Below are 18,712 nucleotides of genomic sequence, written 5' to 3'. Positions count from 1 at the left end.
GCAAGTCTCTCTGGATAGCCATTTCGAAGAGCAGAACCAAGACGTCTGGGTGACTAAGGAGCTGGAGCGGAGCTGGAGGCACCCGGGCAATGTGAGGGATCAGCAAGCAAATGGTGATATGCTGGACAGTACGAGGGTTGCCAAACCAGCCAGCTATTCGAGAAGGGCTCGGTTTGATAGTGAAAGCTATGCATTGATCTTGGAGGAATGAAGGCTTGCCACAGCATCTGTGCCCAGCAAAAGGCTTCCAATCTATACACCATTGGAAGTGGAGAATTCTACGAGGCAATGCGAGAAAAAGTACATATTGAGATTCAATCATGTAACATGCATTGACGGATGTTATTTTCGCCTCCTAATTACCTGTGTGTCCTAACGCCTTTTCCCGGGATCAAAAGAGGATTCAAGTAAGCCATTCGCCCTATCCCTGTGGTTAAGATACCAGCCTGGACTCCGTTCACCATTATAAAAGACAGGATTCCCTTTCGCGCCTACAGACGCGCCCCTAATCGTCCTTGAACGCCTTAGCATCCAACACCAACCTGTTCAGCCGGTCCTTCTGTAGGCTGAACACAGCCCGCCCAATGGTCGGGCCCAGGAAGTCCTCCAGCTGCGCGGCGACGTCCCCGTCCGCCCCACCGCTGACGCCGTTCATCATGTCAAATTCCGTCTTGTCGATGGTTTGAACGGCCTTGACGATCGCGCCGAGCAGCAGGTCATATTCCGTGTTCGGAACGCCCCTCTCGCGGAGGGATGACAGAATCATGGTGTCGAACGACTTGAGGTTGGGCATCAGCAGCACCCGCACCGACATAGGGCCGCCAGCAGCGCTGAGGCCACACACGGCGCCGAACAGCACCGGACAGGGCTTCGACGGGTCCAGGAAATACTTGAGGCACGTTCTCGTCAGCTTGGGCCGCAGGCGCGTGTTCGACTTGCTATAGTTCTTGGCGATCCTGCCCAGCACGCCTGCCGAGAACTCCCGCAGCTCATACTGCTCCTTGACCGCGTCCGTGCCCTCCTCCGATCCAACCTTCCTACTCATCAGACACGTCAGGACTGGTGCGCTCAGCGGGCTGGCATAGGGGTCGAGGAAGAGGTTGGTGTTGTCAAGCAGCGCGTCCGTAAGCTCCATCATCTGCCTTAAGACGAAGGTGTCATCCAGCCTGTGGGTGACTTGGTTCGCTATGAAATTGACAAAGTACGGAACGAGTTGGTGTAGGCCCGGGTCGGCGCGCACCGACTGTAACGCGGCCTCGCGAAGCTGCCGCACTTCATCGTCGGGGTTATCGTCGAGGATCGCCGACTGGATCTTATCGAAGTACAAGACGAGCTCCTTCGAGATGATGTGCCTAACATGCGGTCTGAAGGAGACATTGTCGTTTCCGGCAAGCGCGGCGAGAGCGGGATTCGCACCGGGCCCTTTGGGCACGAGCTCGGCGGGACGGGATTCGGTGGTCGAGGGGTTCTGCGGGATGGTGGGCTGGACGCCCTCGATCGCGAGCCAGTGGGCTGTTTTCCCCAAGGAGGCGTGGTGTTAGCAGGCGGGATCTATGGAGTGATAGGGGACAATATATCGTACCTGTAAACGTAGCGTCTCGAGGCACCTTGGGAAGTGGCGCATTGATGAGCTTCTCGAAGTCCACCTCCTCGTCTTCCAGATAGAACAGGGGCTGGCCCGGTCCCATGCTAGCCTCCCCAAAGCGCAGTGGCCGGGTCGAGTCGTAGCCATAAAGAGGTTCCACGTCGAGCGCCTTGAGCGCTTGCGATACGTCCTGGACGGTCAGGGTGGTGCGGCCCGCGAGTCGCATGAAACGCAAGCTCTCGATGATGACCTGGCCCAGGCGGTACTCAACATCTTGTTGGAGGACCTTGAGCGCGTCCTCATTCAGAGAACCGATGCCGACGGACTCGGCGACGTCCTTGACATTCTCGGGATTCCAGAGGAGACGCGACTCCTCCACGTGCTTTGGCGGGGCGGCGGCCATAATGCCTGGCGCATGCAGTTCAGCCGGCCGCCAGCGCTGGTGTACGAGGCGAATTCGGCGTCAACTCAATGCAACGCTAGCTGGCTCGTAAAGATGTTCAAGTTCCAAAAGAGATCGTTTGTTGCAGGTTCTTTGCTGGTCATAAGTGGGAGGTTTTTCGAGAAAGGCTCGAGGAGGTTGGAGCTTGCTGGGTTGGGGAGGCGAGGTCCAGCAGGTTGCGGTTCAATCAAGGCCTAGCGGGCTGAATCTATGTGGAAGAGCGCCAAGACAGGCCCTTGCCTGCCGCCTGGTTATGGCCTGAACAACAGTCAGCTACTCAACCAAGGCAGGGCTTCATCTTCGTCACAGCATGTTTTTGTTTGTAGTCTCCTTTGAAGGCCTCCCAATTCAGAAAATGGATTGCTAGCATATTCAATATTAGATCCTCAGCAGATTATGCAGAGACCATTGCATTCCCTCGACCGAAAAACTCGAGGGACACAGCTAGATACCCTATTGTTCGCACAGACCACAGCCGAAGAACCTGTCAAATGTATCACTTACATGACTTCACAGAGCCAGGACTCCAATCACAATATAACGGCGCAAGTCAGACACGAAACAGCCTCCAGGTTGTAGCGGTTGAGATATAACATTTCCCCAACGTAATGAACGCTACTAATGTCGCTATATCATACAACTGCTTGCGCCCATTATGAATTTGACATTGTGAAATAACCGCCTACTTCAAGGGCCCACCAGATCTTTATATCCCCGCTCTCTTGGAGATTCATCCCAATTTTTTGTTCTCTGTTAAGATGAACTCCCAAACTCCACGGCGCTCATTACATAAACAAATCCAGCAAAGGGAAAAAGAGGGTATTCAAAGAGTGACGCGAATAATGGGCAATTAGCCGAGTATGTTCCTGCCCAGGAATGTCCGAGACTGTGGGTGCCTAACCTGGCCGCAGCCATCTCATTATAAACCAATTATGTCATTAGAAGCGTAAGTCCAAGTCAAAACAATGAAAAGGCATTTGGATCAGGAAGGTTGTTCGTATCCGATGCCTCTTTGCCAAGGACTATTACCTCTTGTCAGCCACGACTCAAAATACGCCTTAATTGCTGTCCAAAAGGGGATGAGAACTCACCTCGCATTATTCGCCGCCCTATGCCCTGTCACTCCACTGGACGCCGAGCTCGGGCTTCCGCTGCTGCTTGCTAACGGGCTTACTGGGACGGGCACCCGGGATGGATCCATCCGCATGCTAGCTGACGACCCATTCGTGCTCGGGACTGACGACGGTCGCATCTTCTCATTCATCTCGTCGCTTGTCCCGCTGTTCCTGTCTGACCTCCTGCCGACGGCAATGCCTCTGTGGCCCGGCAGGTTCGCCGTGGACGAGCCTAACGGCACAATCGAGTCCTCGTCGTCCTCATCTTCGAGAGGTGCCTTCACATAGCCACCGTCGCCATGATCGCCTCTTGCAGCGGCGGCCAGGGCATCCAGCTGCTGTGTTGTGTTGAGCACAGAACCGGACTTCATGAATGAGGTCCGGTCGTCAGCCATCTGGTAGCGGTTGTCCGGGTTGGACTTGAAGAAGATGACCACGGTGGTGATGATGAGGATCAGCAGCAGGATCAGGGACACAGCTGCGTTGAGAATCCACAGAAGGATGCCCACGATACCAATCATGAGGCCCGGCCCGTCGAAGACGTCGGTGAAGATGAGCAGGAAGACGGCGTTGAGGAAGTTGACAACGCAGATGGTCACGTTTATGGCGTTGGTTGACTTGTCCATGTATGGGCGCAGGACGCTGGTGGCGATGAGGGCAGCGACCTCGAGAATAATGAGCGCCACGGCTTGGGTGACCCCGGAACCCTGACCAAATGCGATGAACATGGCCTTGAGAAGGGTGTGGAAGAGCACGGGGATGATGAAATAGTAGGCGGAAGCGCGGAACTGGATGTACAGGAAGCCCCACTTGTTGAGCGCATGCTGGTCAGAGTAGAGAGCATAGGCTGGGTTCTTGTGCAGAGCGATCTGTGGACGTCAATCAGCATCTTCGAAACTGTCAAATGCAGGCTCTTTTCAGTTGGGAATGGACTTACAGAGCGTCTTGCCATGCGGAAGACATTCCATGAGGCCCAGGCAAGAGACACAATCAGACCCAAGAAGAACCCTACGGCCAAGACCATCTCCGCCGGAGAGTCACCCTGCGTGAGCTCCCAGAGGCACAAGACTGAGAGTGGAAGAAAGCCGACGAGGCTGATGCGGAACAGAATGCCCTTCAGATGGGTTCCTATTTTGTGACGGTCAGTACAGATCCGACCTGCAGGGAGTTTGTAAAAATCGAACTTACGCCAGTCGCGTCGGAACTCAACAAAAGTCTCGCTTCCCATCCATCCAGCCCTGACACCGCCCTCGCAGATATACTTGAATGTGACCACAGCCAGCGCACTGAGGACCAAGAAAATGCAGTACCAGATCAGGCCGGTCATGAAGAAGTTTGTCGTCTCAATATTGGCCTGGTAGGCATATCGCTGAATCCCCGTGACCACGTAATCTCCAGAGCTGCTCTTGATATTTCCGGATCGCTTCGCAAGGCTGGAGACATGTCCCGCAACTGTATCAACCCTGGGCATCATTGCAACAGCCCTACGGAAAAGGCCACTCTTAAGAAGCGCCTTGTCTGCTTTCGGTGCCATCGCAGCAGCCCTCCGGAATAGCCCAGTATTCTGAGTCGGCCCCGCAAGGGCGGCCATCGACCGCTTTTGCACCTGCACAGAGACCTGGTTGAGGGAGTCGAAAATGTTTGCCGCAGTGCCACCCGTGGACCGCTGATACCATGTGAAGATGTCCTGCATGAACTGGACCCTGATGATGCCCAGACTCCACGACAGGTCCTGCGTCCAGGCGGCAACCGAGGGCGGGAGGGGTGTAGCGACGAGACCGACAATGGCCTGCGACTGGAAATAGCTGCAGAGAGCCAGAGCATTGGCAGCGACGTGGGCTGCAGCGTTTTGATGGCCGAGGCCGGACATGAGGGCCGAGGACGCAAGGGCAAGACCGGCGACGATGGCTGTGACCCATTTGACCGCCACAAGATCAACCGTCTTTCCGTTCGAGACAGAGGCCGACACGCAGGCAACCGGAGATCCGTCCGTGTTGTTGATAAAGACCTTCACCTTGGCGTCGATGTCCGGGAAGGTGTAGGCGATGCTGGGGATGACGCTCTTGGCACTCGGATCGACGGGAAGGGTGAAAGGGTTATTCAGGTTGCCTGGACTCATAGGACAGAAGCCTGCAAACTCCTCACCAGCGGTACAAGGGTCGATCGTCTTCCGCATGATTTGAAATCCATAGGCGGTGATCTCGAAGTCGAACAGAACGTTTCCTGACACGGTAGAAGACGCCGTCATGTCGACGGACATGGAATTATTGCCAGGCGTGTAGACGACATCGAACAGACTGGCGGAGAAGCCTGAGTCGGCCTGGCAGGTGCTGAGCGACGTCGTGTAGAGAACATATTCGGCGGCGGCGGAGGTGATGATGGATGCGAAGGACAGGAGGACCAAAGGCAGCCCCTGAGCCTTTGGGAAACGCATCGTGGATGTGTTTCGTGGGCTGATCCACCTCTCCCGGGGTGATCAGGTCTTAAGCTTGTCGATGAGCTTAAAAAGGGAGTGCCCTCGCCGGATGGGTGTCGATGGTTCAAGTGTGCCTTATTTTCGTCGATCAAATAGATGATGCGACACGAATGGGGGCGTAAGAAATCGATGGAGAGGAGGTGAGGGTTTGGTGGGAGATCGGAGCGCTTGTTGGGACGGCAGACAGCCTCAGGAATGAAGCACGAGGCTGGGCAGGAATAACAATCAGGAGTGGATTGCAAGCGAATGAACTCTGCCGCTCGAAACGTGGAGTCTAGCGAACGTCAGTAGTACGAGTTGCGGTAATAGACGTCGAAGACCGGATCCGACGACGACGACTCGTGCCTCTGCGTCCTTCTAGTCGAACGTTCCTTGGCGTTGACACGTGAGACAGATGGTGTCGTCGTAGAGTGACGAGCAGAACAAGCTGAGGAACCACTGGGGAGGGACTGAGAAGACGGGAACAAGACGTCAAGACAGAGTGGGTGGAGCGCCAGTTTCTGGGTGGGCTAGCCAGTCACAGCGGCAATCAGGATTCCACTACAAGATTTGCTCCAGGGATCCTAGCGCCAGATCGGGGTTGGGCCCGGCTGGTCTCGTTCTCGCTTCAAGATGTCACTCTGCCACCGTACCGCAGTGCAATACAGTACTGCTGCCCCCTAACATAGCAGTACAGTGCCAGGGCCAGGGGTTGTTTTCATCACCTTGATCTGCTGCGATCGCCCTCCCACAGCGCCCAGGCTGACTGACCCCACCACCCCCGGAAAAGGCTCGCCATTCCTTTTCGGTGTCGCTTAGGGATTCTTTGACCAATCGTCCCAGATCATCAGCGCGGCAGTGCAACATTCTCGTATCGCATTTCAAATTCCAACTCTTGTTTTATTTTTTGGCCTTCCTTCTTATATAATATGGTACCGGCCTCCTTTGTACGCGCGGTTCAATCTTGTCCAACGTGAGATGCATTGCAGGAGAGAGAGGAGCAGGTTCAGCTGCCAGAACTGGAAATGATGATATACTATAGTACTTTCTGCAATTCAGATCATCGTCACTAGAGAGCGAAAAGCGCGCACACACCCTCTCTAGCACCCAAATTCAGGAGTTCTTCGTCCTGCCTGTAGGATGGATGGATCCACGGGTAGGCCGGAGGCTGGGAACTTGTCTCTACCGGGGCTAGTACCATACGTAGTACCCGTGGGCGCTAGCCCTCCTGGCCCCCTGCTTCGTCCCTCGCAGTGGGTGCCAAAAACCCCTCACGGCCAAAAACCTCTCACATTTCGAAGGCTTTTTTCCTTCCTTTCTTTCCTCACACCCACCCTCGCCGTTCGTCGATATGGCTTCTTTTCCTGGCTCTGAAGCCGAGGCCAGCGCGATTCAATCGTGCCCAGATACCGCTCGCCAGTTTCTCGCTCTCCAGGCCCGAGAAGATGCTGCCCACGCCGCGTATGTGGCCCAGCTCGAGGCGTGGGAAGCGCGCCGTAGCACTCTTCGCCAGGACGAAGGAGGGCCTCGAGGTCGAGGTCCTCGAGGTGACTCGAAACCTCGCAAGCCCTCAAGGACGTCTTTACGCGCTTTTGCTAGGCAAACGCCTTATACCGCGACTGGCTTGAACAGACACATTCACGAACTACGCCGTTCAGGCACGTCTGGCCTGTCAACAAAGCCTCGAGGACGCCCTCAGTACCTCGAGCCTTGGGAGGACGAGGCCCTTGTCAGATATGTGGTACGGCTTCAGAAGGGCAGCTTTCCTGCTCTGAAAGAGATGGTTATTACTGCTGCCAACACTATGCGTTCTTTACGCCGGAAGCCGCCTACTGGTCCTCACTTTCTGCCACGATGGCTGAGCAAGCATCCAGAGATTAGCGAGTCACTCAAGCCTGTTGAGGCCGCTCGCCAGGGCTTCGAGGCATCTATTCACAATCTGAACAGCTTTTTCGATAAGTACGAGAGTGCCATCGAGAAGTACAAGCTGACGCCATCTGCTGTATGGAATGCTGACGAGTGTGGCAATCGCATTGCTGTTCTATCTGGCCGTATTCGATGCCTCGTCGTTACCACAGAACGGAAAGCACAGCCTGAGGTATACAACTTCAACAACCGAGAGTCGATGACCCTCATCGGCTGTGGGAGCGCTGATGGCAATGCTATTCCAGCATACTGCATCTTCAAGCAGTGGCCGAATCCAGGCTGGGCCAAAACCCCCCTTCACGATGATATCCGCTTTAACAGATCTGATTCAGGCTTCTCGAACGCTCAGATCATGCTGTCTTGGTGCCAGCATTTCAATCAACACTCTTTCACCCATCACGCGGACCTGAAAAGGCTAGGATATACTCTGAAAGAGTGGTTTGGTGTTGATAGCACCCAAAAATTCGACTGGCGCGAGGAACCTGACCCCGTGGCAATGGCTTCTGGTCAACGTGCTAGCCACCAGCGTATTTATCGCTGTCTAATCATTGATGGCTTCTCAGGGTATTACGGCATCGAGATTCTGGATTACTGCTATCGCTTCGATATCATCGTGGTCTTCTTGCCTCCTCACTCAACGCATCTGCTTCAGCCAATGGATGTGGGCGTTTTTCAGCACTTGAAGGCGAAGCATCGCCAGATTCTGTCAGAAAGGGTCAGATGTGGCGATCTCAGCTTCACAAGAGACGATTTCGTACGGAAAGCCTTACAAGTATGTATCTTGCTATGTTTTTCTTTCCATTGCTAACCGCCTTATTTAGCCTATGATCAACCAAGCATTTAAACCGAACCATATCCTCAGTGGCTTTGCGAGATCAGGCCTCTGGCCAGCCAACCGCCATATAATCCTGACCAACCTTACGAGCAAGAAGAAGAAGACAAGGCGTGCCAGATACCCTGACCTCCCTCCGAATCTTTCAGCAGAAACAGATGCCCAGGGCTTGCGAGCTGCTGCTAGGCTGCTAAACCATTATGCCGAACTGTTATCCTCAGGCACACGCAAAGGCTTGAACACATTGAGTACGATAGCTTCAGAGTCAATTCTTCTCAGGGGTAAATTGGCTGCCGATGAGAGAGGCAAATCAGCAAGGCTGATGGCATACCAGGATCGATTGAAGAAGAGGCATATCAAGCCGGACGGCCAAGTGATAAACGACGTTTCCCTCGGCGATATTCGGCAACGAAACCTTGAGGAGCATAGGAAAAGCCATCAAGCTAAGGTACAGCGGATTGAGCGCATCAGAAAGCGTGCAGATAATAAGATCAGGAAAGACGAAGCACAGCGGAAAACAGCACTGAGAAAGAGATGGCATACAGCGTGGAAAGAAGCTGGCCAGCGATATAAGGGGCAGCCAATCCTTTTCAGGAACTGGCTGGCAATCCATTGCCCTGAGAGCCTTCATTGCTCTGAAAGCCAGCTAGCTACTCAAGAGGAGGAGTTCAGAACACCAGAACGCCAGATTCTCCCTGATATGGCATCGCAGTCTTTCGAGGTCGAGGACGAGGTCGACGATGACTTCATATCTGTTTCTAGCGATGTGGAAATATCAGGTCTAGGGCTCAGCTTAGACCGCCCCCTTCGAGATGTTGATATGGGATTGCTAGAAGCGAACAGCCAGCTGTATACAGCATTGCACAATGCTGGGTCAGGGCAGAGTGGCCAGGATGAAGAGGACTGGTATAGCGCTGAGGGCATCGACGACGAGGGCGACGATGAGGATATATCCTCATCGCCACCTCTGCCTCTATAAGGGTTTCCGTCGAATGCAAGGGATTGATCTCAGAGGGGTGAAGAGTGCGTTGAATGCCAGGCCGGGCCTGGCTTACATTCGGCTTCCCTCAATCCAGGCCCCAGAAGTACCTGGGCACCCATTTCAATAGGCAATGTACATCAAAGGGCCAGCAGAGCTGAAAGCCCTCCGAAAAGCTCTTGCCTTTCTGTCCAGCCAGGGCCTGAAAGGCTCCTTCACCACCAGGAGGAACAGTCCGTCCGGAAGACATCCGTTCTAGCCTAGAGTCAGCCTTTGCCTTCTGTTCAGCTCGTTCACTCTATGCCCGTTCGTGCTATTCAGCCTATAGCTATCGATCGTGTGGATCAGTAAATAGCTGGTCTGAAATGTGCGATTATCGTGAAATAATCGTGAAGTCCTCACTTCAATTTCAATGCACTGAAATTCATTGGTCTAAGAACCGAATTTGGCTGGCAGCCCCATACAAAAAAGATTCCTTCGAAATGTGAGAGGTTTTTGGCCGTGAGGGGTTTTTGGCACCCACTGCGGAGGGACGAAGCAGGGGGCCAGGAGGGCTAGCGCCCACGGGTAGTAACGACCAGCCCTAAGTCTAAACTGGCCATAAAGCCTTGGGTCATAAATTTTCCTCGCATTGATCCCCCCTCGATACTCAGAACAAAGACCTGCTGGTGGAAACTCGGCGTCGTTATAGTTCGCCATTTTCCGGATTTGCAAAAGTCAAGCAAGTCATTGACTTTCCCAAGAATCGGGTTCTGTATCCATTTGTTGATCTCTACTCAGCTTGCCATGCACGCCAGCAGGCTGGGCGAAATGTCCCGTGCTGACAGGCCGTGGGGATGCTGCGAATGACACCATACTTAGTGGCTGCGGGCCGCTGTCTCGGTTCCAACTCCCTCAAGGTTCAACCTACCCAAGCAGGCACGCAGAACGTGCGTCCAACATGTTTGTGCTCGATAAACAATAAAATCATTCCAGTAAGAGTCAATGTTATGATCTCAGTTATATGCCTGGGAATACATGCTATTGGTACAGTAGTGCACATGTCAGAAAGGTAAACAAAACCATACGTACAAGCATCAACAGCAATCTCCGAGGTCATCCACAACCCATGTTTCATTCCACACCCACCGCTCCCTCCTCTCTTGTTTTTATATTAATCTACCTACACGCAACCGCCATTAGAACTGCTTGACCTCACTCACTAGTCCAATTTCAAGACGACGGCACGTCGGCAGTTACAATGAGAAGACTGCACAGCATGTTGAGGATGATCCACAACTGGATCGCTGCCCCAGCTTTGGAGGCTCGTTGGTCTCGTCTTCTTTGTTTACCTGGATTCTGATAATTAATGAACAGTTCAATGTGCCGAGTCATTGTGATGAGTGACGCCTCACCACCCAGTCAGGGAGAAGTAGCTTTGTTATCTACGAGAGCGCTTGGGTCTAGACGTTATTCAGTGCTGACCATGAAAGCAAGACCCCCGCACCCCGCACCCCTTCTCTCTCAAGTATTGCTCTTGTTGTCGTCTGCTGCCGATATGTTAGGGTCTTGTTGGCTGTACTCCTCAGCTTCGGCTAGTCTCTATTGTCCAAGTGCTTAGAGAACGCTCCACCCTGGGGTATGAGAGTCATAACAATGCCCGTGACAGAATCAGAAATGAAGAACGTGAGACTATGATTCTCGAAATGTTATGGCTCATTATTGCCCGACGTAATGTCCCATCTGAGAAGGAAACAGACATACTTAGCACCCAATAAGTCGAAGCATGAGTATCTGACTGAAACGAATCTACGTGATACCTTGTACGAGTCAGACACCGGAGTTTCTTTGTGTATAACGTTTATGAGGATAGTGTCAAGGCCCAACTCATGAGATGTGATAGAGAAACACCTTCCGGAGCAACACAAGCGGCGCTCGACCCTCGGGTCCCCCGAACAAGCCCTGCAGCAGCTGGCCAGATGAAACATTGGCTCGAGGCATGATTGATGCCATTGGACCATAAAATTATATGAATTGAACTCATGATCTTCTACCTCATCCTCAGCTTCACTTTCGATGAGGGCACAAGTTTACCGCAGCTCATACCGATGGTTGACGCGACTGGATATTGCACAACGCTATAATGAGGAATAGGTAGAAGCCTTGAGTGTTAATTTCATCTTATCTGAGGAACTGATCTGAGGGGATAGTGGCTTTTATGTGTTAATTCCATGCCAGCGTGGGTCCATTTCCCAAGTCAACCATTTCATTTCTGAACATATACTAAAGCCCTTGAATTAGGCCCATTGTGAACTTGTGAGGGTCGGCCAAGATCGCGTCCTTGTCATCTTTAAGCTCGTCGACATCCCAATTTGCCCACACAAAACGGCCATTCAGGAAGTGCGCTTCTGGGCTCACAGCCCAGACGACGAAGTCACCAGGCAAGGCAACTACATTAAAAGGTTCAATCAGCAAGTGAAGAGGGTAAACTTCACCCAGCGGTTCAGACTTACCATTATCCCACGGCAAACTAGCCATCTCGACTTGCATACCTTTCGCAATGTTTTCGAACCCAGCAGACACTCCCGTCTCCGCCACGAGGCCAGGTTGCAAGCAGAGCACAAACATTTCTGGGTGCTCGTGATGCACGTACTCGAAAAGCTTTGCTGCACCGGCCTTGGACGCGCAGTAGCTTGACTCATTCGGGAAGTATGGACCATGGATGACAGCCGACGATATATGAACTATCGCGGAGGCAGTGCTCGCCCGAGGCAAAAACGCATGGACGAGATTGAAGTTTCCCTTGACGTTGGTCTCGAAGCCGTTCCACCACTCCGCCGGGCTTGCGTTTCGTATTGAGCTTAAACATCCTAGAGAACCCGCATTGGCAATAAGAATGTCAAGTGTGCCGCTCGCACACTCTCGGGCGAATGCCTTGAGCGCTTCATCTATTGCAGTCAGATCGGTGATGTCCACGGTGTAGATGTAGACTTGGCTGCTGGCGGAGACGGCCTCGATGGCCGACTTAGTCTCTTCAAGAGCGTTTTGTCGGCGCCCGATGAGGGCGATGTACGAGACGGCCGATTTGGCGAGCGAAACGGCGATGCCCGCTCCAATGCCTGATCCCGCACCAGTAACGACTGCTGATTTTGACTTGGTAGATAGTGCTGGTTGGGTGGGATCAATAGCGGCGTATGATGTACGGTGGTAGGTTTGATAGGGAGTTTTCAAGATATCATCTGCCATCGTAGTTGAACTTGTGAGACAATAACAATATTTGTCAATTCAATCAGTGAAGTCTTGGAAATAGGAATATGTATGTTGCTGGTGAAATTTCAAATTGAAATACATTTCCTTTTATACTAATACCCTCCATCTGACTTGCGTCCTCTATCAAGCAACCTGAGTAAGTACATTACTAGACGTCAGCTTTGATGACCGTTCATTGCTCCACAGTTGTTGAGTGACACCCACCTTGACTCACCTTACTCATGTTACGTGATCGGAGGTGAGTTTTGCCCGTCTACACCATAACTCCGAGCCGGACCCAGTCTTGGTGCTCTTCAACACATTGCGCCGAGCGCGTTGTTCTACGTAACGCTTCTCATACAAAGGACCAGCTCTTAGCAATCAGTGACGAGCACGGATGGATAACGAGGCCGCTGAGTTGCAAGTATGTACATCCCTCATTACCTACAATACCTGCGGGCTGACGAAGAAGGATAGCGGCGGAGGGAACGTGCGAGGCTTTCCCAGCGTGCATTCCGTATTCGACAAGCTGCGACGCTCCGTGAGCTTCGAGAAGAAAATGCACGGCTCAAGGGAGTCATTAAAGACGTGATGGAGGTCTCTCAAAGTGACGACTCGCAGGCTCTCCGCTCCGCGATACACAAAGCTGCCTCAGCGGCGGGTCTCACCTCCGAGCTCTGTCACGACAGCATTGCGCCCTCGGATCCCACCAGTGCGGCTGCTGGTCTTTCCACTGGGCCACCACCCGCTCCCATATCGTCTGGAGTGGAGCAGCAACGGGCACCGTTGACTGAGCAAGCTGACCCCGTCACATTACACTATCTCGGACCGCAACAGTCCAGCTGCATGACTTTCCGTCTAAACTGCGGCCTTCTTGGGGGGCCTACCAGCCTTGGGCGTATAGTGGATCCGCCTCTAGACATTGCGCCTTATCTAGGGCCCAACCAGCACTCTCTGGCGGCTCAGATCTACTGGTACTGCACCGAAACAAGTCTTAACTTTCTCTACCAACTCGCCGGCCAGGACCCCAGCAGAATTGCATCCGTCGCTCAGCATCATCCTATCTTTGCAACTATGCTAAGGCATGTTTCTACGTTCTGTAGTCATAATTACCTTATTGCTCTCGCTGAGGCGCGTCTTGAGTTCTATCGCGTCGGCTACTGCAAGGCAGATAACCTGGCAGCAATAAGGGATTCAGGTCTTCTATTACGGCAACGTGTCGAGCAAGAGTATAATATGGCGGGCCAGGACTTAGAAGAGTGGTTGAACGTGACCAAAGTAGCACGAGTTGTTGAAGAAAGATTGCAAAGTCGGGAGTTGAGGCGGCTTGAAGCCGCGGTCCGAAACGATGGCACGGATGTAACAGCAAGAAAGCTACTGGAGGCCTTCATCCACAAGTTTTGGCTGGAATCTACCTGTTTCGGCGATGGGCCAAGATGGAAGTCATCGTATGTCAGTAGACTGCTTGAGTGGTTAGCTCAGGCTTTATCGTACGATAGTCTGTCTATTCCTACTCCTATGCTATTCTAGCAAGTATAAAACACCTCCATGAAATGTAAATAGTTCATAATGCAAAGGCGCATCTTCAAAGATGAAGTGATGCTTGGATACTCGGGCAGTACTTGTTACTTTATTGAAAGGGTTATCCGGGTGTAGTAGGCCGTATTGTGCGGCAATCGACCTACGGGCACCGACGGTATCATCATGGTTGTCAAAGCCCCCAAACCAAACGATTTTCGCAGCTGTATATCCGTGTGCGTGTGTGAGAGAGTGTGTGTGAGAGAGAGAGAGAGTGTGTGTGTGTGTGTGAGTGTGAGTGTGAGAGTGTGAGAACTGACGCCGTACTGAGCAGTATGATTGGTTTTTTTTTGGCTGCTATTACGAAGTAGTCTCGAAGCTGTGGTATGAGAATCTCACCCGTGTACCTCCGGTAAATAGCTAAGAGCAATAAAGGCGGATTGTTCGCAAGGCGCCGATTCTGGAGTTCTCCATTCGCATCAAAAACCGGGCAAATGCTTCAGCAAGACGCCCTGTTGTCCCAATCCAGCGTCTTGACAAAGGTCTACCAGGCTGGTCCTTCCGGCAACGCCTCGCAGAATGTGCTCCATCGTTGTGTACTGTCGACAAAGTTCGGCTTAATGGAAGAGGGCGTCGCTTGTTTCCTTGGTCCCAGATCCACTGAAGTTGCTCAGAAGTACTGGTGGTGGGGTTTCTAGTACGTCCAGCTACTTGCAGAACGTATTGTGTGACTTCGAAAAGTGCTATGGTACATATGCCCGGCCAAGAAATATACTTGTCGAGGGTGTTTTGGGTTCTGTAAGTGGTGGGTCAGGCCTGTCATTCTCGGCTGGCTCAACCCCGACGCGGGCACGTATGTTGAAATGTGTAGGAAGGACGTGCCGTTCATCTGTCCAAGTTCTTCTACCGAGTAACACAAGCATGCTAAGAACGAATCGAACAGGTTTGTCTTGAAAATGTGACAAAGGATACATTCTGTTCTGCACAACAACTTGATAGTGTACCGAGATCCCTGTCGAGATTCCTGGCCCCTGCCTCTCTGCCAAGGCGTGTTCGTTGGCCCAGCCATCTTCAGAGAGTCAAACCAGAGTCAGGAGGCAGAAGATTATTGAGCATGACATATGTATCAATTACCTGGTATCTTGTAAACCCTTACCAATTCCGCGATTCTTCTTCTTCTTCTTCTTCTTCTTCTGGTTCTTCTTATGATGTTTCAATTCAAATATCGTCTGCCATGTTTTCAGAAGGATTCCGTACGAATTTTGTTTGAGGTAAGTCACCGTTACACCAAAACAGCCCAGTGGGGGATGGGCCGCGGCCGAAGGTTTAATGATACCCTCTGTCGATCTGAATAAAAGAAGACTCGTGGCAAGCAGGCTGGAGAGCTAGATAGAATAATTGACCGACGGAGGTGCAGTCCAATTCCACTCACATCGTCCGAGGCCTTTTTCGAAATCTTCCCCAGATTTCCCCACACAAGTAAAGACCGTTACAACGCGGGGCAGGGAAATAGGAGAAGCTACGCCGGTGATGCGGAGAAGATGGGACCGGCCGTGCAGAATGCAGATACTCTCCCCCACTTTGACTCGAACCATGACCAGGGATACATCCTTCACTCGTCATCAGGCTGAGCTAAGTCAGTAGATTGTGCCGCGCGCGCTCTAAATCTCGCTTCGCTGCTGCTCTGGATGGCAAGACTCGTGAGGGAGAGAGGTGCATCAAGTGAGGGGAAAGAGCCATGGCCAAGCCGAGTATAAATCCGCGGCAACTGCCCGCCACCTAGTGCAAGTCACAAGTGGACGGTGTGTTCACGGCGCCCGACCCTATCCTCCCTGCACCTGCACCTGCACCTGCACCTCCTCCCATTGCATCGTCGCCCTCATCTACTACTGCTGACCGCCTCCTTCGCAATGGCCTCCCTCCTCTTCACTCTGCTGCTCAGCAGCAGCCAGGTTGAGGCAGCCTCTTTCAATGGCCTGGCTGTCACACCGCAGATGGGTTGGGATGATTGGAATGCCTTCGCGTGCGACGTGGACGCCGACCTCCTGGCCACCTCCGCCCGCTCGATCGTCGACCTGGGTCTGCGAGATCTGGGTTATGAGTATGTCATCCTGGACGACTGCTGGTCTAAGGGCCGCAACACGTCGGGCAATGGATCTATCATTGTGGACACGACCAAGTTCCCCAGTGGCATGGCCGCGGTTGCCGACGACCTCCACAGTCTGGGTCTCAAGTTTGGAATGTACTCAGACGCAGGAAGATGGACGTGCGGACAATACGAAGGCTCGCTTGGCCATGAGACGGTTGACGCCCAGACTTTCGCCGACTGGGGGGTGGACTATCTGAAATACGATAACTGCTATAATCAAGGCGAGGCCGGGACGCAATATCTCAGTCGCAATCGGTACAATGTCATGAGCCAGGCTCTCAATGCCACTGGACGCCCGATCCTCTACTCGCTATGCAACTGGGGCGAGGACTATCCCTGGAACTGGTGAGTGAGGGCAAGAAAGAGGCCCCTTTCTTTCGCCCGGTACAGTCTTACTGATATGCTCGCCTTCAGGGGAAGCACCATCGCGAACTCGTGGCGGATCTCAGGCGATGTCTACGATTCCTTCGACCGACCTGATGCTCGTTGTCCCTGCGATGGTCCAGACGCCTGGGACTGTGGCCTACCCGGCTTCCACTGTTCCACACTCAACATCATCAACAAGGCCTCATTCATCGTTTCCAAGGCACAGAGCGGAGGCTGGAACGACCTGGACATGCTCACCATCGGCCTAGGCGGCCAGACAGATGCTGAGTACGTGACACAATTCTCGATATGGTGCGCAGCCAAGAGCCCTCTCATTATGGGCAATGACTTCTCCAAGATCAGCAACTCGACACTGTCCATCCTCATGAATGCCGCCGCCATTGCCGTAAACCAGGACCCGCTGTACTCGTCTGCCGCCCGCCGGTGGTATTATGACACCTCGGACACAGACGAGAATGGGCGCGCCTCGATCCAGATGTGGTCCGGCAGCCTGAACTCGACGACAAATAGCGAGTGGGACGACATGGTCGTCGTGCTCATCAACGGCAACAACTCGCCCACAACCATGAACGCCACGCTGGCCGACATCTTCATCGACTCCGGTACGGATGGCACCGCCCCTCAGGTGGCCCTGAGCTGGGAGGTGCGCGATCTCTGGGCATACCGCCTGACGGACGAGGAAGCGCAGGCCGTGATTGACGCAGCGAACGCGACAGACAGTGGGACCGGGCTGGCGGCCTCGAACATTACCAACATATACAACGCCACAAAGACGTCGTATGCCGAGGGGCTGGCGGCTCAGGATGAGTTGCTGCTAGGCAAGGTCGTCAGCACTGTTGCTGCGCAGGGTACGCTTACGGCCAGTATAGATAGGCATGGCGCGGCGATGTATAGGCTGAGGGCCGTGCCCACCACCGCTGCTGCTGTGAGGAAGAGGAATGAACTGTGAAGGCTTAGGCCGCAGCCTGTCGTGAGGCTCATAGTGACCTAATAATACCAAGAAAGAGAGAAAATAAGAAAGTTGAAAATTGCTGAGCCTGAATTCTGTACCCAATATCACATATCAGCCAGACACCCGTTGCAAGAGGAAATACGTGAATAGCTTCACGAGTTCCAAAGTTGCACAAACGACCAAGATAACAAGCAGTAATGATATGTGGCAGGAATGCCTCTCTTCATTTCCGACCGTGCTTTATCGGCTTCTACCGTTTTATGTACATGGCTGGCCGCTCCTCCGATCCATCCAACCTCTCCTCCCTTATCGCGACTTTGCAATAGGCTCCCACGAATCAATCTTTGGCTTGACCCTATGACAAGGTTAGTTCAAGCCCAAAAAGACCAAGATCGTTGCTTGCTCGTGACATACGTGTTGTATGGCTTGTACGCGCCCCTCGTCTGCGTGTAATTCGGAATGTGATGCGGCTTGGCCCAGCTGCGGGCTATTTTGGCCAGTGGATCCACCGTAGGAGGTTGGTCGACGGCATAGGACATCCATGCGTGCCAGAGGGGCTCGATTTGTGCGCTGTGTTCGTGCGTGTGTTGCTTTCGTCAGCCTTCGACCTAGAGCCTTTCCTTGCTTTTGCAGATATTGAGGGAGGGGTATCCGACTTACGGGTCGAAGTCGTGTTGCTTGTAGTCCACCCATCGTGTCCGCACTGTGAATCAATCGTTCAGCTTCTGTTCTGCTATTTTATATAGTGTATGTAGGCATTTCGTACAGGGAAGCTCGTCCGTCATGTTCTCGTAGTACTTGTTACCGAATTTGTCGGTGCCGATGAGCGTACCGGCCTTGGTGTCGCCTGTTCTTCATCGTTAGCTTCTCCATGGGGCGTATAGGCACTAGGCGTGAATCATACCGATGTACTGTTCAGAGAAGGAGGCAATTGTTAGTTGTCATCTGGGAGCATTAAACGGATCGAAGGGGGTCGGACGTACGTTGAGTTGATGCCAGTATTCCTGCATTCACACGAGTTAGCAAAGGGGGCCACGGTCGAGGTAGACGGAGTTATTCACCTTCAGGCCAATCTTGCGAAGATTGCCTAGCGTTCTCGAGATGGTAGACATGTTGGCGGCGGTCCAATTGACAAGAAATCGGG

General features: G+C 53.0%; 7 protein-coding genes across 7 annotated transcripts; 3 read left to right on the top strand and 4 right to left on the bottom strand.

The window, feature by feature from the left end:
• Positions 1 to 309: 309 nt before the first annotated feature.
• Positions 310 to 2,150, bottom strand: M406DRAFT_272480 (DUF1546-domain-containing protein). The gene is made up of 2 exons (XM_040918148.1): positions 1,583 to 2,150; positions 310 to 1,512 (listed from the first exon to the last, which is right to left on the bottom strand). Exons 1-2 carry the CDS (start codon positions 1,986 to 1,988, stop codon positions 506 to 508), a joined length of 1,413 nt encoding a protein of 470 aa, XP_040782039.1. The 5' UTR covers positions 1,989 to 2,150; the 3' UTR covers positions 310 to 505.
• A 964-nt stretch (positions 2,151 to 3,114) lies between these two features.
• M406DRAFT_326478 (TRP-domain-containing protein) lies at positions 3,115 to 5,576 on the bottom strand (the record flags this gene model as incomplete). The annotated part of the gene is made up of 3 exons (XM_040920090.1): positions 3,115 to 4,011; positions 4,080 to 4,270; positions 4,331 to 5,576. 3 exons carry the CDS (start codon positions 5,574 to 5,576, stop codon positions 3,115 to 3,117), a joined length of 2,334 nt encoding a protein of 777 aa, XP_040782038.1.
• Positions 5,577 to 8,800: 3,224 nt separating this feature from the next.
• Positions 8,801 to 9,509, top strand: M406DRAFT_354687 (uncharacterized protein). Its single transcript, XM_040922974.1, has one exon. The coding sequence runs from the start codon at positions 9,056 to 9,058 to the stop codon at positions 9,332 to 9,334; it is 279 nt and encodes a 92-aa protein (XP_040782037.1). The 5' UTR covers positions 8,801 to 9,055; the 3' UTR covers positions 9,335 to 9,509.
• A 1,956-nt stretch (positions 9,510 to 11,465) lies between these two features.
• On the bottom strand, positions 11,466 to 12,599 carry M406DRAFT_354685 (NAD(P)-binding protein). The gene is made up of 2 exons (XM_040922973.1): positions 11,827 to 12,599; positions 11,466 to 11,763 (listed from the first exon to the last, which is right to left on the bottom strand). The coding sequence occupies exons 1-2, from the start codon at positions 12,557 to 12,559 to the stop codon at positions 11,597 to 11,599; spliced, it is 900 nt and encodes a 299-aa protein (XP_040782036.1). The 5' UTR covers positions 12,560 to 12,599; the 3' UTR covers positions 11,466 to 11,596.
• A 554-nt stretch (positions 12,600 to 13,153) lies between these two features.
• M406DRAFT_67408 (uncharacterized protein) lies at positions 13,154 to 14,132 on the top strand (the record flags this gene model as incomplete). The annotated part of the gene is made up of 2 exons (XM_040925064.1): positions 13,154 to 14,010; positions 14,126 to 14,132. 2 exons carry the CDS (start codon positions 13,154 to 13,156, stop codon positions 14,130 to 14,132), a joined length of 864 nt encoding a protein of 287 aa, XP_040782035.1.
• Positions 14,133 to 15,730: 1,598 nt separating this feature from the next.
• On the top strand, positions 15,731 to 17,515 carry M406DRAFT_105624 (family 27 glycoside hydrolase; the record flags this gene model as incomplete). Its single annotated transcript, XM_040915158.1, has 3 exons — positions 15,731 to 16,574; positions 16,644 to 17,464; positions 17,511 to 17,515. The coding sequence occupies exons 1-3, from the start codon at positions 15,991 to 15,993 to the stop codon at positions 17,513 to 17,515; spliced, it is 1,410 nt and encodes a 469-aa protein (XP_040782034.1). The 5' UTR covers positions 15,731 to 15,990.
• Positions 17,516 to 17,783: 268 nt separating this feature from the next.
• M406DRAFT_349536 (NDUFA12-domain-containing protein) lies at positions 17,784 to 18,680 on the bottom strand (the record flags this gene model as incomplete). The annotated part of the gene is made up of 7 exons (XM_040922476.1): positions 17,784 to 17,923; positions 17,983 to 18,138; positions 18,229 to 18,271; positions 18,335 to 18,415; positions 18,473 to 18,479; positions 18,552 to 18,572; positions 18,630 to 18,680. 7 exons carry the CDS (start codon positions 18,678 to 18,680, stop codon positions 17,875 to 17,877), a joined length of 408 nt encoding a protein of 135 aa, XP_040782033.1. The 3' UTR covers positions 17,784 to 17,874.
• Between the last annotated feature and the right edge of the window lie 32 nt (positions 18,681 to 18,712).

The sequence above is a fragment of the Cryphonectria parasitica genome (assembly GCF_011745365.1).
Source record: "Cryphonectria parasitica EP155 unplaced genomic scaffold M406scaffold_1, whole genome shotgun sequence".
Classification (NCBI taxonomy): Eukaryota; Fungi; Ascomycota; class Sordariomycetes; order Diaporthales; family Cryphonectriaceae; genus Cryphonectria; species Cryphonectria parasitica.
This window is presented reverse-complemented; position numbering and strand designations above follow the sequence as displayed.

Excerpts from the sequence above, each read along its gene's own strand:
- M406DRAFT_272480 (XM_040918148.1), bottom strand. The coding sequence starts at position 1,988 with ATGGCCGCCGCCCCGCCAAAGCACGTGGAGGAGTCGCGTCTCCTCTGG. Across the intron at positions 1,513-1,582 it reads TCGAGACGCTACGTTTACAG|CCCACTGGCTCGCGATCGAG; the intron begins GTACGATATATT and ends TGGGGAAAACAG.
- M406DRAFT_354687 (XM_040922974.1), top strand. The coding sequence starts at position 9,056 with ATGGCATCGCAGTCTTTCGAGGTCGAGGACGAGGTCGACGATGACTTC.
- M406DRAFT_354685 (XM_040922973.1), bottom strand. The coding sequence starts at position 12,559 with ATGGCAGATGATATCTTGAAAACTCCCTATCAAACCTACCACCGTACA. Across the intron at positions 11,764-11,826 it reads TAGTTTGCCGTGGGATAATG|TTGCCTTGCCTGGTGACTTC; the intron begins GTAAGTCTGAAC and ends CTTTTAATGTAG.